We start from the raw sequence: 21,314 nt of genomic DNA on the forward strand, positions 1-21,314 counted from the left end.
AGCAGATCAAACCTCAGTCGTAGGGTCGGGGACCTTGTGCTTTCCACGGTCTGCTTTCCATGCCTTGCGTGGAAACGGACCCAGTAACTTTCCCTCCCCCGCTTTGGAGAGCTGAAACCCACACGAGTGAGACTTCGGCTGCTTTGAAACGGACCGTCGAGGAACAGTGCCTGCCTGCTGACGAACAGGCCTTTCGATACCACAACAAATCTGAGAGTTTGGGGAGCCACAAGATTGCTTGTTGGGTTTTGCTGACCAAAACTCAACGTGGTTTTATCCCTCTGGCAGTCTGCCGTGCGAAGAAGAGCGAGAACAGTGCGCGATGCACTCTGGGATGGATGTCTTCTTGTCCCATTGAACTGAAAGGTTGTGGGTTATGACTTCCCATCACGGGGAGGGGAAACCGCCTGTTCATGTCGGTGGAGGTTTTTTTGTTTGTTTGTTTTTTAATACACACATACACACACCCCACTTCGAGACCTATCTTCTGAGCATCATTCTACTATTCGGTAAATTCCAATGCGCTCAGTAGGACTTGCTCCCAAGTAAGTATGCATAGGCTTATAGAACACAATCTCCAACTAGGTTTCTTTCCCCTGCGGGAGCTTCGCCGACTTGAATGAGAGCTGAAACAAAACAGAAAGACATGTAGCAGATTGGGATGGCTTTTCAACCTGAATAACAAAAATTCCAAGCAAGCCATATTTTTAAAAGTATAAAGAAAACACCGATCCTAAACATCCGGCCACTCCGCCTCAATTTTCCTGTACACATCTTTATTTGGAAGCAAATAGGACGATCTTTTTTTAATACGTGTATAAGGACCCGGTCGTGTGAAGCCTGATGCTGATCAACCTTGCGCAGCTCTCATTCAAGTCCATCGGGCTTGTACAGGAAAAAAAAACTTCCGTAGGATTGGACCTACGCAGTGCAATGTTTACTTAGGAAAAGGAATCCCAGGTAAACATGTATAGGATTGCAGCGTATGTGTGTGCCCCTTTTAATTAAGTTTTAATAGTGTGCTGGGTGACAAGTCAGACCCTTTGCAATAAAACCCAGCTCGACATATGAAGTCTCGAGTCAGCAATGGAATCCGGGAAGCGCCAATGGTCAGAGAGTCTATCTCGGGTTTATTTTTAGGGAGATAGGCCATCTACTTCCGTCGTTAGAATTCACCGGCTCTTCCGCAATTGGGGAAAAACAACAACACACTGACCCGATTTCAAAACGGGGCGTCATTTGTTTCTCTTGCGCTTAGAAAGCAGTCGGAACATTTGGTGCCTGGCTGAGAATATGCTAATGGCCCAGTCGAAACGCTGTTTGGGAACTGGGGAATCAGTTCCATTGAAACCAGGGGCGGCGTGGATGTGGGATGGGTGACAGCAAAGTATTCGACTTTATTGGGTGAAGCTGAGAGCGGGAGCCAGTGCGCCACTGCTAGCCAGCCCAGCCGACTTTGATCGCAATGGAACTGGCGTCCGAGGGAGCCTGTTTAGGATCTGGGTGTACCTTTCGGACACCTGACTCCCTGGAGGGAGGGGGGGAGCTTTGCTTTTGATCAAGGGCTCGAAGCAATGACAGTATAAACGAGCAGAGAGGAAAAAATTCTCTCCTACTGAGCTCGCCCTTTTCCGCACTGGAGGGGATCTACAGCGAAGAAAAAACGACCTTGCCAGACAAACGAAAATATGATCGCATCTGGTACCCCACCTTATTCCTAACACGTTTCCCATGTGATTCAACTTTCCTGTCAATTACGGTTAGAACTGAACGGCCAGACCTGCGCAGACTGTGTGGATTTGTTCAGAAATAAGTTCCAGGAAGATCGTGGGCATGACAAGAGGAACCTGTTCCTTTAAATTTTGCGCCGCGCCTAATGCATTTTATATTAAACTATATTGTATATGTCATCATTATTGGCATTCACTGTTCGACAGGCTCACAATCTATAATAAACAACCCTAGTAGTATAGGGAGGGACATACTGGCAGCCTCTCAGTCCGATCCTGGGCATGCTTCATCTGAAACAAGTCTCACCAAGTTGAAAAGGATGTACTGCACTGCACTGCACTGCACTGCGTTATGTTGAGTTGCATTCTATTGTATTGTGATTTAGGGCTAAAGTTGCAGTCCTATGCACACTTACTTTGGAGTAAGTCCCGTCGAAATCTGTTGGCCCCTGAAACAGGAAGTCTCAGCAGCGCCGGGTCCCCTCTCTACCAGTAAAAATGCAACACATTAACTAACTAACAATTGGCTGCGCTTTTATGAAGCTCAAAATCAGAGGCAGTCGCTTTACTGTTGCTAATGATAGGGCCGGCGCTACCACACCCACCCCATAAAATCTGTTAAGTCTTCTCTGCGCCACAGCAACAAACTAACGGAGTTCAACAAGTTGTCACTTTCTAGTAAGTGTAAACAGGATCGGAACCTTGAAGGAAACACACGGCTGCCTTGCAGATTTTAACGCCCCTTCCAAAACTTACGTTCACTGCAAAATCTTGGGAAAGTGTTAACTATCCTCTCTCCTGCTTCTAGGGTCCTCCCTCACCGAACTGGATTCTGTCCCTGGGCAGTTTTTATTTTAGGATAAAACAGCACGCTCGCCTTCAGTGCTAAAGAGGCCGCTTTGTTGCCACCTCCGCAGAGCGCTAATTTCGGGGTCTCCCCTCGGAGACGTGTGATTCCATTACAGCCAGTGGCGCAGCTTCGTGGCCGAAACCCTTTCCAAACTGCGGCGGCTGCAGAGCACAAAGGCAGCTCTTGTTGGGCTGGGGACAGGCTGAGATGAATTCGTTCAGGTTCTTTTGAAGCAGAAAACCCCCGATTCTGCGCTGCTGGACTTTGGCCCGAGCATTTCAAATGCAGCGAAGCGGGCTTTGAAACAGTGCGTGCGCAGGGCACTCCAAAGCTTCGCCTCAATCCAAATTGACTGCGGAATTAGAATCGCAACCGAGGGCGCGTGGTGGATGTCTAAGGCAAGTCTAGGCTGGGGAATGGCTATCTGATCAGCTTCTATGCTCTTCACTGGCAGGTCAACATCGCCTCTGATCTCTCCCCCACCCCACCCCACCCCCCATCTGTAGGTATGCAGAGTTCCTCCCCAAAACACTAACACGGAACTTTCCGGACCCAACAAAGGTTGGATCAGTCGTGCTGTGACCCTAAAACTTACTCGGCTGAAATCTAAGGAGCTTCCTAGTAAATAAACGGGGAACTCACCAAATACACACCCCGGCCTTTGAATTTTTGCACTGCATCACTCAGGGTTTGGACACAGACCGTAATGGGTGCGGGTCTCTTACAGAAAAAGAAAAGAAAAGACCATTGTTTCCTATACAATGCATGTCTACTAGTCCAGCTGAGTCCCAGGGTCCTCCTTCCAGAGCAGGTTTTGTTCCTCTGTGCTGTTTAACGAGGAAGCACTGCAAGAAGCGAGGAGGACGAGCTCTGGAGCAGTCCTCGTGAAAGACACGCTTTACAGAGCGATCTTCTAACTAGGGCTGCATTCACACGAAGACAGTTAATTCCGTTTCCGTCCCTTTTCCCTAACTGTTAAGTTCTGCGTTATATTTGAGCTTTCCCGCTATGTAAAAGCCACTTCTGGAACTACAGTGGAACACAGTGCGACTTTAGCGCTCGTTTCCGTGTTATTTGCTTCCAGGGTCAAAATGCGTTTTCAGATAAAATGGAAATGAGCGCTAAACTAGCGCTGTATTCCACTACTGCTCTGGAAGTGGCTTTCACCTCGTGTGAGAGCTCAACTATAATGAGGAAATGTCCTGAAAATGGAATAAAGTGCCAGAGTGTCGAACTAGGACCTGGGAGACCGGAGTTCAAATCCCCACTCAGTTACGAAACACAGTGGGTGACTTTGGGCCAGTCACTCAACCTACCTCACAGGATTGTTCTGAGGATAAACTGGAGAGGCGGGGAACTATGTACGCTACCTTGAGCTCCTTGGAGGAAAGGTGCGCTATAAATGTAAAACTAAAACAAAACTCACGAGTTAAGCCCCATTACTTTAATGGATCTTACTCCCAGAAAAGTAGGCATATGAATGCAGTCTTATGCTGATACTGGGTTTCACTTCGCTTGCTTAATCCTCCAGTTCTCATCCATCGACTCCTTCGTGTGGATGTGTGAGAGAGAGAGGGTTCACTGTATGGATGAACTACAGGACCCGATCATGCAGCAGTCTTAACGACACCCTAAGCAGTGTGCCAGGCAGTCTAATGGACACGTCAAGGACTAATCCCACTGAGACCTGGTTGTCACTGTACTTAACTGGTCTGTCTGGCATGCTACACAACAGACCGCAGGTAGGGGCTCACACGTCTGAAAGACCATTCATTGCATACATTTTTTAATGAGATAAAATAAATTCCTCCACACTTGGGGTGGAAGGGTGGACTACATCTCTAGGGAAAGTCTATGTTAGAGCCCTGCTTTCGGTCATGATGTTACCCTACACACATACCCTGCTGCCCCCAAGCATTGTGCAGTGGGACAGTCCAGAAACATGTTTGCCTCAGTGGTACTTCGCTTTACAGGAAGTTTGCCAGAGGCCGCAATCCATGCTGATGCGGAAGTCAGTCCCATTCAACTGGCACCGAAGTAAACCTGGTTAAGAACACATCAGATATACCGCTTGCACTTTTTAGCATCTTAGTTGCACAGTTTCTTGGATTTCAGCAGGATCTGGATGGAAGAGGTCGCCAGGCTGAGTCCCTTTCCCTTGGGGCCTCTTCTCAATTCGCTTATAAAATGTGGGGGAGGGGTGTCTTGTCTTGAAAAAGGCTCACGTCGCTTTCCTAGCAACAACAACGATCACTGTGCGCTCTGCCGCAGAAGCAGCCCAGAGGCTTTTGCTGGTACCTTGAAGGCAGCCTGTAACGTCAAGCATTCATGGCGCTTCCCAGACAAAATGAGCAATAGCTACCCGACTGTCCACGTGAAAACGTCAGTATTTAAACGGTTTGAAAAATATGTTCGACTCGGCGGAAAGCGAAAGGAGGCACGCTTGCTCAAATATTATGAGCAGACCTGGTGACCGCAAAGTCCCTTTTCAGCATTCACCTCGACGCTTAGGGTGTGTTTTCAAAGGGCAGGCTCCCCTTCAAGGGGGCGGAGGGAGAGAGAGAGCCAAGAATAGGCACGAAACCGACGGCTTGAAACTGACCAGGATCCCTCCGCTGGAACACACGCGCCCCACGCCGCAGGTACAGAAGCCCACCCCAAGCGCACCATGGCGCGCACGCCCGGCAGAACTGCGCCAGACGCTTTTAGCAACAGGAACGTCGCTTTCCCCTCAGCCTGAGACTGGTTTACTCGCGAGTAAACCAGTCTCAGGCTCTTAGGCTCGCAGCCAACAGACCTGCCCCTGCTACATTGCATCATTTTCTTAACACCAAAGGTTAGGCGGTTTACGTTTGTGTGAAAGAGCAAATATTTCTCTCATTTTTAGCAAGTCAGCCAGAATTTCAACTCAATAAAGTTCTCTCTTTCTTTCTCTCTCCCCTTCCCACTCTTCCCCTCTTTCTCTCTCTCCCGTTTGCCTTTCTCTTGCTGTAGAACCTTAGCGTAAGTTGGACGGTCGTTGTACCTTAATCCTAAACATGATAGAAAAACTAGGCAAAAAAACCCTTTTGCAGCACGACCTTCCGTCTGGTTGACAGTGAACTTCGCTGCACACAGCATATCGAAGCACTTAAACTCAAAGGTAATTTCTTTCGGTGTCTCCCCCTCTTACCCATTGTAACAATATTTGAGAGAAGGATGTTAAAACTGAGCTTTTAAAAATCAGTGCTGTTTAGGGCAATCCTATGAGCAGTTTGCAACTCCTATTTAGCCTGGACCAGTGTTCAGTATTCATGCTGTCACTCTTAGAATTTATTCCAAGGCAATTTTAATGATACTGGATATTTCAGTGGGAAAGTGAATCGTGTGCTTTTCTTCCATTGAAATGAAGAGAACTTACAAATGCTGAACTGGATGTTATCAGTCCTTGGGATTGCACTGAGAAGCAATCTAAGGTATTGTAGTACCAAAATTCTGGGCTCAAAAGTCCCATGCAGTTTCAATCGGAATTAACTCCCACTGTTTTAGCGTTGCAGTCATAGAATCATAGGGAAGGGACCCTGGGGATCATCTAGTCCAACCCCCTGCAATACAGGAATATGCAGTCCAGGGATCGAACCTTGACGTTATCAGCACCACACTCTAATCAGTCGTTCTGTGGGTTTTACTTTGGAGAGACGTAACACCTGAATAGGATCAGGCTGCGCAGCACCATTAGACCTAGCAAATGAGCTTCAGTGTGCTCAAGATGGGATGCATAGCATCAAAGAGAAGAGGAACCGGACATGGAAAGGGCAAATGGGCCAGGGGAGGATGACCTACAAACTAAGCGCGGTTGGCTCAACCAATCCTGCGCCACGTTTGAATAGATCGGCCTTTGAGAGAATGAGTTGTATCCAACTATGCTAAACTCAGGGTAGACCTATTGAAATCAAAGGGTCTAAATTCGCCCGCCCGTTAATTTCAGTGGGTCTACTCTGAGTAGGACGAACATTAGACAGGACCACGTGGGAAGCCCCAGGGCTATGATTCCTTTAGGAAATATTCCTTCAGCCATCATGGGGCAGCTTAGGATGGGTCCAGAGTCCAGTGGAGCTAGAATCCAACTCCACTCCGAGGTAAGTTTCTATTCAGGAAGCTGCTTCTTACCAGCACCTGTCCCACTGTTTCCATACTAAAACAGCAATCGTGGGAACAAGCCAATTGAATTCAGTGGGATTTACTTCCGAGTTCACCTGCACAGTTTTGCAGTGTCCTGACCCCACGTGCATTTTATTGGAAGGTTAAAGAAATCCGAACTTACTTCCAAATAAGCTTGTGCGTAACGAGTTTAACCGCATGTACGATTATTTGGGAGTAAGACAAACTGAAGGCAAGGCTTTCTTGGAGTAAACCTGCATAGGCTGCCTGGCGTCCATATGCATACTTACTGAAGAGTAATTCCCATTGCACTCCGGGGAACTTTATTTTGGGTAAACTCCTGCTGCGTAAAGGGAAATTGCGCCCTTAGCGCTTTTTTTTTTTGGTACCACGTGTGAAGGCTCTCCATGCGGGATAAATCAAATCGAGTGGGCTTTCTTTCCGGGGCTGCCATTGTAATCGCGTTGGTTGCAGAGTCCAAAGCGGGGGGCCTGATGATGTTGACCAGGCATAGGCAAACTCGCCCTCCAGATGTTTTGGGACTACAATTCCCGCCATCCCTAGCTAACAGGACCAGTGGTCAGGGATGATGGGAGTTGTAGTCCCAAAACATCTGGAGGGCCGAGTTTGCCTATGCCTATTACCTTCAACTCCGGAGGGTTGACGGGAGTCGTAGTTCATCAGTATCTAGAGGGCCACAGACTCCCCATCTCTGCAGTGTAGACACAGGCCAGGTTGAAGCCTCAGGTGTGAAGCGGGATTGAAAGGTGAAGCCCCAAGCCCCCCCCCCAACTTCCAGGAAAGAGATTTTGGGGTCTCTGCCTTAGTTTGCTCTTTCCTTTTGAAAATATGCGTTCCTTCTTATGTCCGTTTCATCAAGATCTCCCGGGGAGCAAAGATTGAATCCACACGAGGAATATTAGCTCATCTCTCTCTGTTTGGAGAGCGACCTTAGATCCTCGCGCAAATCCGTATCCCGGGGAGGAAGTCATCAAAAAGCCGAACGTGCTTTGAAATCAACTCGGCTTTTTGCAGGAGGCGAAAGCAGGAAAGCGACCGCTGCCAGGCACACTCCCGATTTCCCCTCGTAATCTCTCTCCTGGACGCGACATTGACAGGTTTATGGCGCTCCGCGTTAAAGCCGGCCTCGAACCGCTTTGTGCGCCGAAAAGCGCACAGAGCGGCGCGTAATCGCCCTCGTAATTAACGGCTCGTCTAGAGAAGCCTTTGCCATGGTTTTAAAAAGAAACATTCTCTGTTTTCTAGGCATGTGTCATGAATGGCAGCTGAGCCAAGCAGCCCCTATGATTACGGCTGGGCGAGTCAGTCGAGGAAATAAAGCGATTGTTGACACCAGGCTTGAGAGCCAAGGCAGGCTGGGAGCCTCAGCCATGGTCTCGCATTCCTCTCTCCAAATCTGGCACCCCCGTATCACGCGCAAAGGTGCTGAGAGGCGGCCTTCGTTTTCTCTGGCTCAGATGCGTAAGAGCACAATGTTGCAAAACTGGAGACCTATAGCTGGGAGCAAGTCAAGGCGACCTGCTTGTTGCTGCTGTGTAAACAGGATTGGGGTGCACGTGGTCCAGCTTGGGCTGGGTCGTGCCTCAAATATTTAAAATCTAGCTTCCCACTGGTAACGTGGATTATCCTCACCTCAAGTGCTCAGAGGTTTTCCACGAAAATGAAAATAGTATATTGGCAGCTTAAAGAGTGCAGGGTGAAAGGAATACGCAGCTAGGTCAATTAGGATCGAAGCTGGTTTGGGAGGAAAACGCATAGAAACTTACTATTTCCTAAGAAACCACTGGGTAGGAATTGTTGCTAACGTCGTGTATGCAACGCTTCCAAATCCAGGGGTGGCGGGAGCGCAGTGGAGGCAGAGCAAACGACTTTTCGGCTGCCAAGTTTTGCCCGCTTATCAGGGAATAAGTCCCACTGAATTCGCTGGGACTTCGGCGGCTTTTCTGGGATGCCCTCTCGGTTCCTTCCATGTCTTCGATGATCGAAGAGCTCGGGCGATAGTAGCAATCAGCTGAAAAAGCTATTAGACAAGTGACTGCAAAGTCCACCAACACCTACACAATGGAACATCCATGTACAGCCGCAGTATACCCGATTGGAGGTGGGCAATCGGGAGGGGTTCGTGCCCTTCCTGTGACCTTCGCGGCGCATCTGGAGGACGGAACCGGAGTGCTGGAGGAGGTCTCCAATCCTACGCACGCTTCCCTCGGAGTAAGTCCCTTTGAACCCCACTGGGAGTCTTGTTCCTGGGCGAATTGGCCGCAGGGTTGGCCTGCAGGTGGACCTTCGGTCTCGTCCTGCAGTGGACAGTTTCACCTTTTCTTCATTTGACACACTCAGCTTTTCAGACTCACAATCCGGACTCGGGCAGTGGCTGAAGACTGGAACCATGATGATAGGTCCCTTTTGACTTTATTACAGATCCGACGCACGGGGGTGGGAGGGAGAGAGACAGAAAGAGAGAAACGGTTCGTGCTGGGCAGAGGCTGTCGAGAAAACGGCAGGAGCCTTTTGGACTGGCGAAGCAGTCGGCCCCAAGTAACGCGCTTACTCTCGGCGTCTTTTGCACGGCTGGAGAGCGTCCAAGCTTTGCTGAGCTGGCCTTCCTCAGCCCGTTTCCCTCCTCCCGCCCTGGGAAAGCGACCTTGGCTTGGAGACTAGACTGCAGAGGCCGATTTCCCCCACCCGGGCAAAGGCGGAGGCTTTGGTCACCCTTTCCCAGAGCTAGTCCCATACTCTGCACCTGGACAACAGCGTAGCAGGATTAGTCCCGGGAAGGTTACTCGGCGAGCCACCTAGAAAACCTGGGTCCATGAAGACTTGGAGTTTTGCCAGGTGGGGCAAAGCCACCCGGGGAGCCTCGATCTCTTGAGATCCTTTGCTGCACTTCCAAAGACGACTGGGTGAAGTCGCATCTGGGCTCCAGGTGATTTTTTAAATTTATTTTTGGGTCGTTTGTTGTTGTAGTAAATTAACAAAAAGGAGGCATCGTGAAATTGGCCATCCTGAAAAGGAGCTTTGTTAGGGAACCGTGACATTTCAGGATCTTGGCCCAGAGGGAGAATGTTGTGCTCGCCTCCCAAGAGGCTGCGAGGAGCTCCCACATTCCTCCAACGCGACTCGGACCAATGAGGAGCGCCGCCCTGACTCTGCTGGCGGAGATCCTAAACCGCTGGCTTGGGAACAAGCTCCAAGCTGATTTCAATGGAATTTATTTCCAAGTCCGTGTTGTTATTTCCGATCGGGGTGTTCCTGTTGCATATCCAAGACAGGAACACTTCATGCCCATTAGCTATCCCGTAACACGTTTTAAGCAGCCGTCCATGCTCGCAACTACTGGGTTTTTCTAGACGTCGCCAATGCGTGGCAAAGGGGCGGGATGCGGATTCCAATCCGCCTTAAGGGCTTTGGCTACGGAGCCCCACAGTGCTATTTACGCACAGCAAATTAACACCCGAAATAAACCTCTGTGTTTGCAATCAACGTCTTCCAGGAATTAGATTTGTGCCTAGAAATTCTAGAAAATAAGACAGTCGGACGCGCCATTAATATGCCCCCAAACACAAACAATTATTGCCAGTGGGATTTATATCTTACTAAAAAGTTTTCAAGGCCGAAGTCCGCGGACTAACTGAAGTGATGCTGAACTCACTTACTTGGAAGTAAGATCTTTTCAAAGCAGCTGAGCTTACTTGCAAGTAAACCTGCGTATGGTTAGATATATGCCCACTGAAGTCGAGGGTAGAGACTCTCTTTAAATCCCTGGAGAGTTAACAGTTTAACTGTGCTATGGAAGAAATCGGGAAAAGTGGATCGCAGCGGCCTTTGCCGTTTTTGGCAACGGGATCATGCGCCTCTTTACTCGTTTGAGTTTAGGATCAAAACAAGGGCTATTCTGGCAAAGCAGACCGACAAATCCAGTTAGATGCGCCATATATAGCCATATATATCCGATGAACAAATCAATAAATGCGTCCAAATATATTTTATACCACCAATAAAATTTAATAACTTACAATTCATTGGAATTTAGTATTTCAGGAAGTACTTTTTCTCACTAAGCGAACTTGATCACGTTTCCTCAGAGACACCGCCCCCCCGCCACTGAGTTCAATAAGCAAATGTATTTAAGGTTGCAGCCTAAATTATCCTCTCCGTACATACACAACCCAGTTCAGTCAGTTTTGAACGCTAAACATCCAAATATTTCGGCTTAATCCACGAAAGTCCCGTTTGTTCCTCAGGCCTCCTTGCCCTTGTTCCCAAAATGTCCTTTGGGTTTGAAGAATCCTGTATTGTTTGAATAACAGGGTTTTTGTTTGTTTTTTGTTTGTTTTGTTGTTTAAATCCATTTTAATATTGTAATAAAAGGAGCAAGCTCTGTGGTGGAACCTAAACAAGCGGAGAAGGTGCTAACCCACCTGAAACTGGTGACACAACCAACGTGCTGTTTAATAGTAGGAGCGTTTTTGTCATTGTTTGGACAAGTCGATCAAGTTCAACGGCAGATTGGCTGCTGACTTCCACGTCTAATTCGCTGGCTTATTTCGGGACCCGTCTGGAAAAGGAGCATTTAAAAATATCCACCCGTCTTCCTTGGTCAGGCTCAGTCCCTTCTCCGCGGATAATCGCAGGCTTACGTTCTAGCAAACCACCGGTAACGAGAAATGTGCTCTTTCTCCGGAGTTCGCCTTCAATGAAACAAGAAAAGAGGAGAGCTGTACGCGCGCATTTTCAGTTCCATAAATACTCGCGCCACCCTGGAAAGGCAAGGCAATAAAATCGGTTCCTTGTCTGTAAGGAATAAGTCGAAGGGAAGGAGATGCTAAGCAGGCAGGGCCAAAACTATAGCCAGAATGCTAACCAGGATGCTAACCTTGCTGCTCAAGAAAAGAGTCGTTGGAAGAGAAAAGGGAGGAGGGCGCCGGCTGGGAACGAATTTTAGGAAATTGACACCAAAGAGTGCCAGGGAAAAGCACCTTGTCAGTTTCATACAAAGCATAGCCACAGAACACCCTAACAGCTAGAAACTATAGACTTTTCTTTAAAGCTGCAAGCTTGCAAGGAATTGCTCCTAAAGGCAGGAGAATGTTCTCAGATAGCGAGGCTGCACGAATATGGAGGAGGGGCGGATAACGGTGGACCCTAAAAAACCGGTATGATCCTCCCCATATGTTCTGCTCTGATCAAGACGACTTGCCCTTGAAAGTACAGCTAACTTTTCAACTATATCTGGTGGTGGGAGGAAATTCGGTGCAATAATAATAATAGTAATATCGAGAGCTACGTTGCTGATCAGACGATTCTCCCTGGGAAGCTCAGCTGTTGAGAAGAGGGCTCGTAGGGAGCATATGCTACAGAGAGAGGCAGTGACTTCCTTCTGACAACAACAACTTTTGCTCACCTGGAAAAGAGGTCCCTATGGGACGCAAGCCCCCTACGGTGCCCCCTGGGCTGCCCGGCTGCCTTGCCCTCCCTCTTTCCTCCTTGCTTCCTGTTCCGTTTCCCTCTCACGCGCAGTGCGGATCTTTCGCCCTTTCTTTCAAACAACCTTTTCTCGAGCCCATTTGTCGCCTGCAGGAGTCCTCCGCCTTCCCTTCTCCACTTGCCCCCCGCTCCCCAGGCGCGAGGGTCCTTTCTTTTCCCTCAGAGCATTAGCTCCGTCGATGGCCATCTCCAAGGGCGCCTAATCGTGGCGGACCTGCGAGCCGAAAGGCTGACGACGCAGCGCAGTAGCTGCGCTTTTCAGCGCACTCAGATCCGCGCCCCGAGCCCTCCGCCGGCCTCGGGAGCAGGGGAGGCCGTTTACCCGGGAAGTCTCTCTCTCTCTCTCTCTCTCTCTCTCTCTCTCTCTCTCTCTCTCTCTCTCGGGGTTATCTCAGGGGACTGTCTCTCGCCTCGCGCACACGCTCCCCCTGGCCAAGAGCCGTCTTGCGATCGAGCCGACACCCTCTCGCAGCCGGTTCGGGGAAGGCACCATCTCGCGAAACACAGCGAGACATCTGCAGCCCGGCCCGTATAAAAATAAAAAAAAGAAAAGCGCGCGGGGTTGGGTTGGGTGGGGGGTCTGGCTGGTTGCCTGTCGTAGCCGCGGGAATCCGTCCTGAAAAAGAAGCTTTTCAGAGCGATCTCACCTCCAGCCTCCTCTTGGGAAAGGAAGCGGCCCCGGCTCGCCTCTCTTTGCAAGAGATCTTCTGATCCCGCTTTGCGCATCTCCAGGCTGCGAGAAATGGACATCAATGGCCTCCGCTTGCCTGCTGGGACCCTTTGGGGACATAGATGGAGCAAAGCCAGAGAAAAAAGAAAATAAATGTGGGGTGGGGTTTTTTTGGAGGGTGGGGGGCAAGCAGCTTAGGTCCCGGGCTGATCCGTCCACCCCAATACAGCCAGAGGATATTTCCCCCCTTTCCTTCGTAGCCCCCCTCTCCCTGGTGCAGAGGATCTTGTTTCTGCGCTGCAAAGTCTCCCTCCCCGGCTGTACACCCGCGCGGCCCGATCTTATCAAGAGCCGAGGCCTATAAATCAGGGGAGCTCGTCTGGCGATGGTGGGGGCGTGGGGAGAGCTTTCCAGCATCAGATCTAGGGCGAAGCACAAAGTGGGAACGATAGGGCGGGGTGGGGGCTCAAACACGCGCGCACACGCGCGCAGGAGAGCGGAAAGGGGCGACCAGCCAAGTGAAACTGACCAGAGGGAGCCTTGTATCCGTTCTGTTTTTGACTGGGGGACGCGAAAGGGAAATCCCATCCGGGAAGCAGAGCGCGCAGAGCACGCAGAGCGCAGGCCGTGGAGAGCCGAAGAAGAGCCCCGAGGCCGCCCCTGGGCCCAGGCAGGGGTATCCTTAGGAGGCCCCGTTTGAACCACGTCCTCTCGCTCGTCCCGGCGGTCCCGGGGAGCCTATCTTGTGTGGTGGCGCTGAAAGCTGCGGCTGAAGGCCGATTCTCTCTCTCTCTTTCTCTCTCCACCGCCCCCCGCCCTGCGCAATCCCCTTTCCTTCCTCCCCTGCAGTTTTTGCTAGCTGACTGCCTTGGCTTGTATTGGGAGAAGGGGCGCGCCGCGACTGCAGCAGACCCGCACGTGGCTTTCATTTAGGAGACACCGAGCAAGCCAGCAACTCGCCGCGCCGAGCGCGCTTTCTCTCGGATACCTTCTCCTAGCTCCCTGGCAAGGCGAGGCCGAGGGGCCCCAAGGATGGCCGAAGGGCCGGGGATCTTCTAGCCCAGGGAGAAAGAGGAGGAGGATTCCAGCAAAGGCCGATTGGAGCTCCCGACTCGGCGTAAGATCAACGCCTCCAAAAAAACCAAAAAAAACCAACAACACCCACGCTATTATTTTGTGCGCCGTGTGTGGCTTTCTTGCTGCAGTCCCAACTGCTAGATCTCTTTCATATCTGATTCTTTCCCCCCCTTCCTTTCTCGATCAGGACTTTTCACAGTGGAAGAAGGCATTCTTCAACCTCACCTCTCCTAAACACGCCGACTTGGAATGAAGCCCGCCACCCCCACCCCCCAGTTCCCCGGTTGCAATTATTTCTCTCCTGCACACGGAAGCAGCTAGCTTCTGGTCGTAACCCGCACTAGGTGTGTAGAAAGGGTTGGGCTTTGGGAAGTCAAGCACTGCCAGCGGCTGGGATACAGATATCGATCTGCACACCATTCAAAGTGGGGGTGTAAAATGGTCTGTGTGTTTGCGCGCGCGCGCGCGCGCATACACACACACCACCCAATGAAAACCTCCGTTGGAGAATATCCAGTACGGACACTAGCAGGAGCCAACCGGGTAATGCTCAGGGCGCCTCGCATCTTGAACCAATGGCAACGTTACCATGTGCTGGAATAGACCTCGAAATCCTGTAAGAATCTCCGGGAAATGGCAATTGTTTATAGTTTCATAAAAGACTGAATTATTATTATTATTATTATTATTATTATTGAACACAACGCACGCAAACCTGTTCTACAATCCACCTCCTGCGCGAAATCCACTGCAGTGATGGATCCGAATGGGGGCTATGAAGGAAGAATTATTTATAGGCTGATTGTGGCCATTTCTGCTGGTGGATCATAATGATCCCCTAACGTGGGTCTCATTATATTGGTTTATATTGGTCATTTTATTAGAATGGTGTAACAAAAGCAAAGCAAAACACAAGGAAACCTGCCCTGAGGACTTTACAGTGTTGACCCCCCCCCCCCCTAATTTGAAGTATATTGCCTTGGATTTCTATTCTCAGTCTCATTTAGCCCAGGGGACACCCCGACCTAGCAGATCCCGGCCCCTTCTTTGAACTGTCTGTCACATTCGTTGCTAGGCCCATTGAAATTAATGGGGCTTATTTAATGAACACAAGTAAGTTAGGTCCATTAATTTAAATAAGTCTACTCCGCTTAGCTAACAACAACAACAACAACAACAACAACAATAATAATAATAACAATAATAATAACAATAATTTATACCCCGCCCATCTGGCTGAGTATCGCCCTTAGAATTAATGAAAATTCAAAGGGTCTTTTGTGAGTAAAACTTAGTTGAATACAAATGGTGATGGTTATATAAAGAAGAAGAAAGGTGTTAGATGAAAGCTAGGTTTTGAAACGACTAGCAAAATGATTGGCGATTTGTGCCTCAGGCGGGCCAGGGGCTCCCCCCCCCCCAGCAAAATCCTGATCGCCCGTGTATCCCTTCTGACGTCCACACAACAGCTGTTCCCAAAAGCCTCTCCTATACATCTCGACTTCGTCGCAAAGTGCGAGGAAGCCTGTGATGGACGTAATCAGTAGTACCGACCCGCAGGCATTTCTGATACCCGCTTAAAACGAACCAAACAAAATACAGTACTCCAGCGACTTCCAATGAGGAAAGCAGCCTCGGTTATTTATTTAACCCCAGTCCCTATGAAAGAGGGCGAGGGAGAAAGGCAGAGACATAGGCAGAGATCTCGGCAGGTCGAACCCATCGATTCTGCGCTGCAAGAAACGTTCAAGATAGGAGCCGAGGCTGCTAAAAAAGCCCGCAGGGAGACGAAGCGTCGCACGATTCCGACGATCATTTGACACGCAAAAGATCGCTGCTGGCAGATTAATTATTGACGGGGGGCGGGTTGGGTAGGGAGGGAATGGAGAAAAGGGAAGGGGGCAGCATTGGAATGTCAGCCCTCTCCTAGCAGACACTTCTGAAAAGAAAGAACAAGGGTTAATATTGGACAAGGTTGTTTTATAGATGAACGATTGTCAGAATTATGTGCATTTCCTAGCAATAAATAATAAAACACTTTGGAGGCATTTTGTGTGTGTGATGGGGGGGGGTGAGAATGAGCTTTCCTACTTGCCCATATCTTAAATCAATTGGTTAACCTTTAAGGTACCGCAGGACTCTTCAATGTCTTGGCTGCAACGCAATAAAACAGCTAATAAGAATTAATAGTAATTAAAAAATCGGTATATAAAGTGGTTAACAATTTGTAGCTTCCTTATCTGCAGTTCCTGCTGAAAACCCTGATGCACACGTGTGAGCCGATTTAAAAAATATATTTAATATAAGAAAAACACCTCCGCCTTTTGGCTGACGGAGCCCTGCTATATTATTAATAAAGAACAGCATTTAAACTTTAGGGGTGCTCCTTCCCCTCCTCCTCAAACTATCCGGATCAAACTGTTGCTTTCTATTGCTTACTTTGAAATATTCCCTTTGAAGCCAACGGGGCTCCTCTGGAGTCAGTGACCTGAAAACGCGTAGTAGCCCATTGCAGTCCTCATCGTGTTTCCTCGCGAGGAAGCAAACGCCAAGGATTCTTCTCCTGCAGGCTTACACATCTGCTTCTAGCTGTAGGCCGGGTCCTAAAAACGTTTCCTCGGAAGTAGAGAATATATTGCAGCCTTGTATGGAAATCAGACCTGTTGAGGGGATCGCTGCCCCACAAGCAAACGCCTATCGGATCCGGAGTTGGAAATGCAGATGTAATGAGACCAAGGGCGACTTACTTCCGAGTTAAAGGCGCTTCGCTCCTTCGGGGATGGTGACTTTCCGACTTTATTTCTCCGCATCCTTGAAACCCGGGCTTTCCAGACGCTGTTGGCAATTATTACCCTTCTTCACCTTTCTCGCACCCAGCCAGGACCCCTTTCGGTTCTCTTGGCGATTCCCACACAGGTCCCCCGCCCCGAAGTGTAACTCCCTGGAGCTGGCGCTGCAGTTTGGCAACGCGTCACGGAACCCCCCCCCCCTTTTCTTCCTCTTTTCGTTTACCGCGAAGTCCAGAGACCGCGGCGGGACACCCTCCCATCCCGCCTCCTCCGCCACGCTCCTCGGCCTTCCCTAGGCTCCAGATCGCCGGCCCGTTTCCTGCTGCCCGTTCATACGGGCCGAAAGCAGACCAGAGTCCCTCCGGATCGCGGCGGCGTCGCGGGCGAGGGAGGGGGAGAAGGCAGGAAGAAGGCAGGGGGTGGGGGAAGACGCCTCTCGACTTGCAGAAGTCAGGGCGAAATGTGAGTTGGCTGCGGTTGGCCAGGGACTCTTCTCCGACCCCCCTCCCTCCATCATTCGCTTGTCTACCCATCCGCTGTGGGCCGCCGAGGTTGCGGCGGGGAGTGGAGAGCGAGGGGGCCAGAGACGGGGTGGAGCCAGCGGAGGCCGCAGTTTGGAAAGGTTGCGCAAGAAGCCCCCGCTGCGCTTCAAGATATAAAAGCGCCGTCGAGGCGCCTCCGCCGCAGCACCAGCGACTGCAAGAGCAGCAGCAGCAACAGCAGCAGCGACGACGACTGGCCAGGCGCGACCGCGGCTCCGTCGAGGATTATGGAGTTCCTGAGCGACAAATTCGGCCTCAAGAGCCCCCCGGCGGCGGCGGGCAAAGGAGGCGACTTCTACCTGGCCTCCGGGGGCCCCCTCGAGCACGTAATGGAAGCGCTGGACGGCGGAGAGGCCTTCTATGGCAAAGGCGGAGGCAAATGCGTTGCCCAGGCCGCCTATAACCCGCACGCCAGGCTGGACAGGGCGTCCCCGGGCAGGGACGGCTCCGGTGAGTGAAGGGCTGGCCGGCAGGCAGTCCGCCCGCACTGAGGCCCAGGATCTGGGGCGAGTGTGCGAGGTGCGGGGTGGGGAGAGGGTGTCCGAAAAGCCGTCCGGGATCCGCTGCTTGGAGCGGCTCTCCTCCGGAAAGGGGTGGCTTGGCCTTCTGTGTAAACGGGATCCGGGTCGGCGAAGCGAAGCGGGTTCTTTTGGGCGTCTGCATGCAGAATGTTTTTGGAAAACTGATTTTTTTGGGGGGAGGGTGGGCAGTTTTCTCCTCTCCAGCAAAGCTCCCCACATACACGCACGTACGCACGCACAGCAGGGCGGACAAGATTGTGGCCCAATCCACCGCAGATTTGGAGTGTTCTTCTCGGGAGAACACCCCCCTCTTTTTGATCTCAGAAGAATCTGGGGCGCAAACGCGCTTTCCTAAAAGGTGATGGCGCCTTGGAGGCACCTCGAGCGGGGACGCTTCTCCCTTTGTGGAGAAGCTTCGCCAAAGACGGTCGCCACCTTAGTTATAGAATTTAGATTAGCTTCCCCGCAATCCCAACAGCCCTGGCCAGCTGGAAACATCCTGATCCGAGGACTTGGAAGCCCGCAAAAACCGGATAGCTATAACCGGTTTCCTTCGGGGAAGAGAGTGTTTTTAGACGGGCCGCTCATTAAATGATGAAAACAAGATAAAAGTTGACAATGCGAAGGTGATGCTCCTCTTCTGTTGCATTCCGATTTGACTTTAACTGACGCCCGTGCCTCCATCGGAAGTTGCGGCAGACGCCAAGATCCAACGTCAATTCATCCCACCAGCAGCCGGCTGATTTGCAAAGAGGATTTTACCTTCCGACGGCCACGGGCTTTTCTTCTTCCTCTTCTTCCCCTTTTAAAGTCCTCCTTTGGGTGTCACACAGCTTGGAGGCATTCAGCTGCCCTTGCTTTTCTATTTTTATTTTTTTTGCCAAGGGCTTTTTTACTCGTGAGCTCTGAAGCTGAGTCCCGCAGGACCTCAGATCCGCTTCCCCGCTCACCCCTGTCTTTAGGGATATGAGAAAGAAGGTAGCCCCAAAGTCAGCATTTCAAAAAGAAAACACTCCCCCGACTCCTTTCCTTCTCCGTCTCTTCCCTGAAAGCCAAATCTGTGGAAGGATTTACAGCCGGAGTCTGGGAGGAGAAGGAGGGACCATAACGCAAAACAGAGAGAGGAACCGCGGAAGGACGCACATTTCGGTCTTGCCCTGCTATAGATTAAAATGGGCCTTTAACTTTGCGCGTGTATGTGCTTATATATATAGAAAGAGAGAGAGGTTGCAAAGGCTTTTGGCTACTACTGTTATTACTCCTACTACTATTAATAGTACCCCGCCCATCTATCTGAGTTGCCCCAAACCCTCTGGGCGGCTTCCAAGATATTTAAAACACAATAAAACATTACACTACACTAATGCCTTTATCTATCTAGTGTGCGAATGCGTTTACCCAAGTATTATTTTGATCATCTTCTAAATCCGTCTGTCATTTATCGGTTTTAAGCATATGTAATAATAAAAGTTGGCAACATAAACGGATAAATTAATAATCTCATCATATAGACTAAATTATAACGACAGGCAAAACGGCGGCGCGCAGTTTAATTGCACAACAGAAGGAAATAAGGAGGACATTTAACTGTCAGCAACAGAAAAAGTAACAGCCAGGTATCGCAGGGAGTCGCGAATAAGCCAAAATGATCCTTCGGGAGCGGCTAAAAAGTCCCAAAGCAACGAGAGAGCTCTAATGAGTGTGTATGTTCATTATGAATGCTATTAGGTATATCAGAGCATTTTATATTTTTATGCTATTACTGAGGAAATTGGAAGCCGAAATGTTTAACTGCCCGACTTACACTCCCCCTCAGCCAAATATTAATATACATATTTTCCCCTGATCGGCTGCATTTATCCAGGATCCGGAGTAGTATTTGAATGCAGCACCATTTTTCTGATCTTCTCTCACACTACATTATAGCTACAATATTCTGTCATATCCGATCCACAATCCGGTTAAACCACAGTGCTCGAATCTGACTCCAATGGTTTTAAATTCAAATATTATATCTGCTTTTTGGAGTTCAGTCGCCCGCCCTCCCCATCTTTGTGCGATGCTACTTTCTTTACTTTAGACTTTTCTTGACAGAAAACAAAAGAAACGAATAAACAAACAAAAACTACTACGGAAGGAGCAAGTAAGGGACTGCTTTCTCCCAAAATTCCGCCGGCCCATTTTACCCTTTCGCTTAATTTTCTGCTCACCGGAAGTGCTGGCTAAGTTTGTTGGAACATCTGGTCGTGTCTGTAGAAACCCTCCAGTCTGCCAGAGCTCCAGAAAAACGCGAGATCACAAACCAAAATGCCAATCCAAACCGTCTTAAAAAGCACACAAATGTTCAGATCGTTCTTGGTCAGTTTCCTGCTCTTCCTCACCGTCTGAAATGATGGTAACAGTCCTACAAAATATGCAAGCTATTACATTTGGTAATACCATAGGATCATAGAATTGGAAGGAACAGGACAGAATCATTTAGTCCAACCCCCTTCAGTGTAGAAATATTTTGCCCAATTTGGGGGTCGAACCCACGACCCTGATATTAAGAGTCTTATGCTCCACCAGTTGACCTATACCACTTGGTGTTAAAACCAAGGGACACGTCGAGTAAAAAGGAAAATCTCGTGTCTACTCGGAAGTAAATCTGGTGGACTTCAATGGGGCTTACTCGTCGGTAAGTGTGTCCGTTTAGTTGCTGCCGCGGGTCATGTCAGTGGCAATTATACTTCCGCCCCTTATTTATAGATGCAATTCATACTTCCGGCTCTTGATGAATTCACTTGCCTTTGGGCATCCTCTGTATGCTTTCCTACACCTTCCTGATCCTCCAGGCAATCGTGACTTGCAAATAAACCCCACAGATTTCCATTAACATTGGTTGGAATGGGGCTCGTAAAATGTTCCATGGGGAGGGGGGAGAAGACTGTGCTGCGCGTGGTACATTAGGTAGCAAAATCTATAAAAACTGTCGCAAAAGGCACAACAACAAAAACCTGCTTTCAAACACCCAGTTTTTCATCTCGGAATGCAGCGCGACGTTCTCTTCCTTCTTAACCTGCTCGCTGCCGTGTGTGCCTTCAAGCCGACAAACCAATGCGATGTGAAATGTTTATTGCAACCTCGTTGAGTTTAACGAGGTTGGAGATCTTTCCCATTATATATAGAGCATGTTAAAGCAAGGCGATTAAACAAGGAAATTAAGCCAAACGATAAAAGAAGCCTGTCTGAAACTTTTTTTATGTCTTGTAAAGTGGGATGGATTTTCTTGCCAGCAAATGTTCCCCGGGCCAAAGATTTCATAGCAGAATTTTGATTCTGTTTGCTTTAACGTTAGACTCAACATTTGCCTGCCCTTTGCCTTGACTGTGAAATCTAAAAATGATCAGCTCTGTATTTGGAACAGTAATGAAGAATATAAAAATGAGGGAAGTATAAGGAAATTTTTGTAATTCCATGCGTCAATCTGCCTAAAAATGTCTAAATA

At 49.5% G+C, this 21,314-nt stretch overlaps 1 protein-coding gene and 1 long non-coding RNA gene across 7 annotated transcripts in view; one reads left to right on the top strand and one right to left on the bottom strand.

Moving 5' to 3' along the window:
• Positions 1-457: 457 nt before the first annotated feature.
• LOC114605157 (uncharacterized) lies at positions 458-20,980 on the bottom strand. Of its 5 annotated transcripts, none has more exons than XR_013394361.1 (4): positions 16,415-16,878; positions 13,428-15,914; positions 12,876-13,006; positions 458-626 (listed from the first exon to the last, which is right to left on the bottom strand). It is a non-coding gene; the product is annotated as an uncharacterized LOC114605157 (long non-coding RNA). The 5 variants fall into 5 exon arrangements; XR_003708516.2 differs by lacking the exons at positions 458-626; positions 16,415-16,878 and adding exons at positions 11,233-11,432; positions 20,038-20,980; XR_013394362.1 differs by lacking the exon at positions 458-626 and adding an exon at positions 11,233-11,432 and having other exon boundaries at positions 16,723-16,878.
• The window catches only part of ALX1 (ALX homeobox 1), a 30,590-nt gene continuing 26,658 nt past the window's right edge, over positions 17,383-21,314 (top strand). The window contains exon 1 of one of the 2 annotated variants that reach the window (XM_028746064.2): positions 17,383-17,756. In XM_028746064.2, coding sequence (XP_028601897.1) covers positions 17,534-17,756 — 223 coding nt within the window. In that variant the 5' untranslated portion in view covers positions 17,383-17,533. The remainder of the gene's footprint in view (positions 17,757-21,314) is intronic. The other variant, XM_028746065.2, reaches the window with a different exon arrangement.

The sequence above is a fragment of the Podarcis muralis genome, chromosome 10 (genome assembly GCF_964188315.1).
Source record: "Podarcis muralis chromosome 10, rPodMur119.hap1.1, whole genome shotgun sequence".
NCBI lineage: Eukaryota > Metazoa > Chordata > Lepidosauria > Squamata > Lacertidae > Podarcis > Podarcis muralis.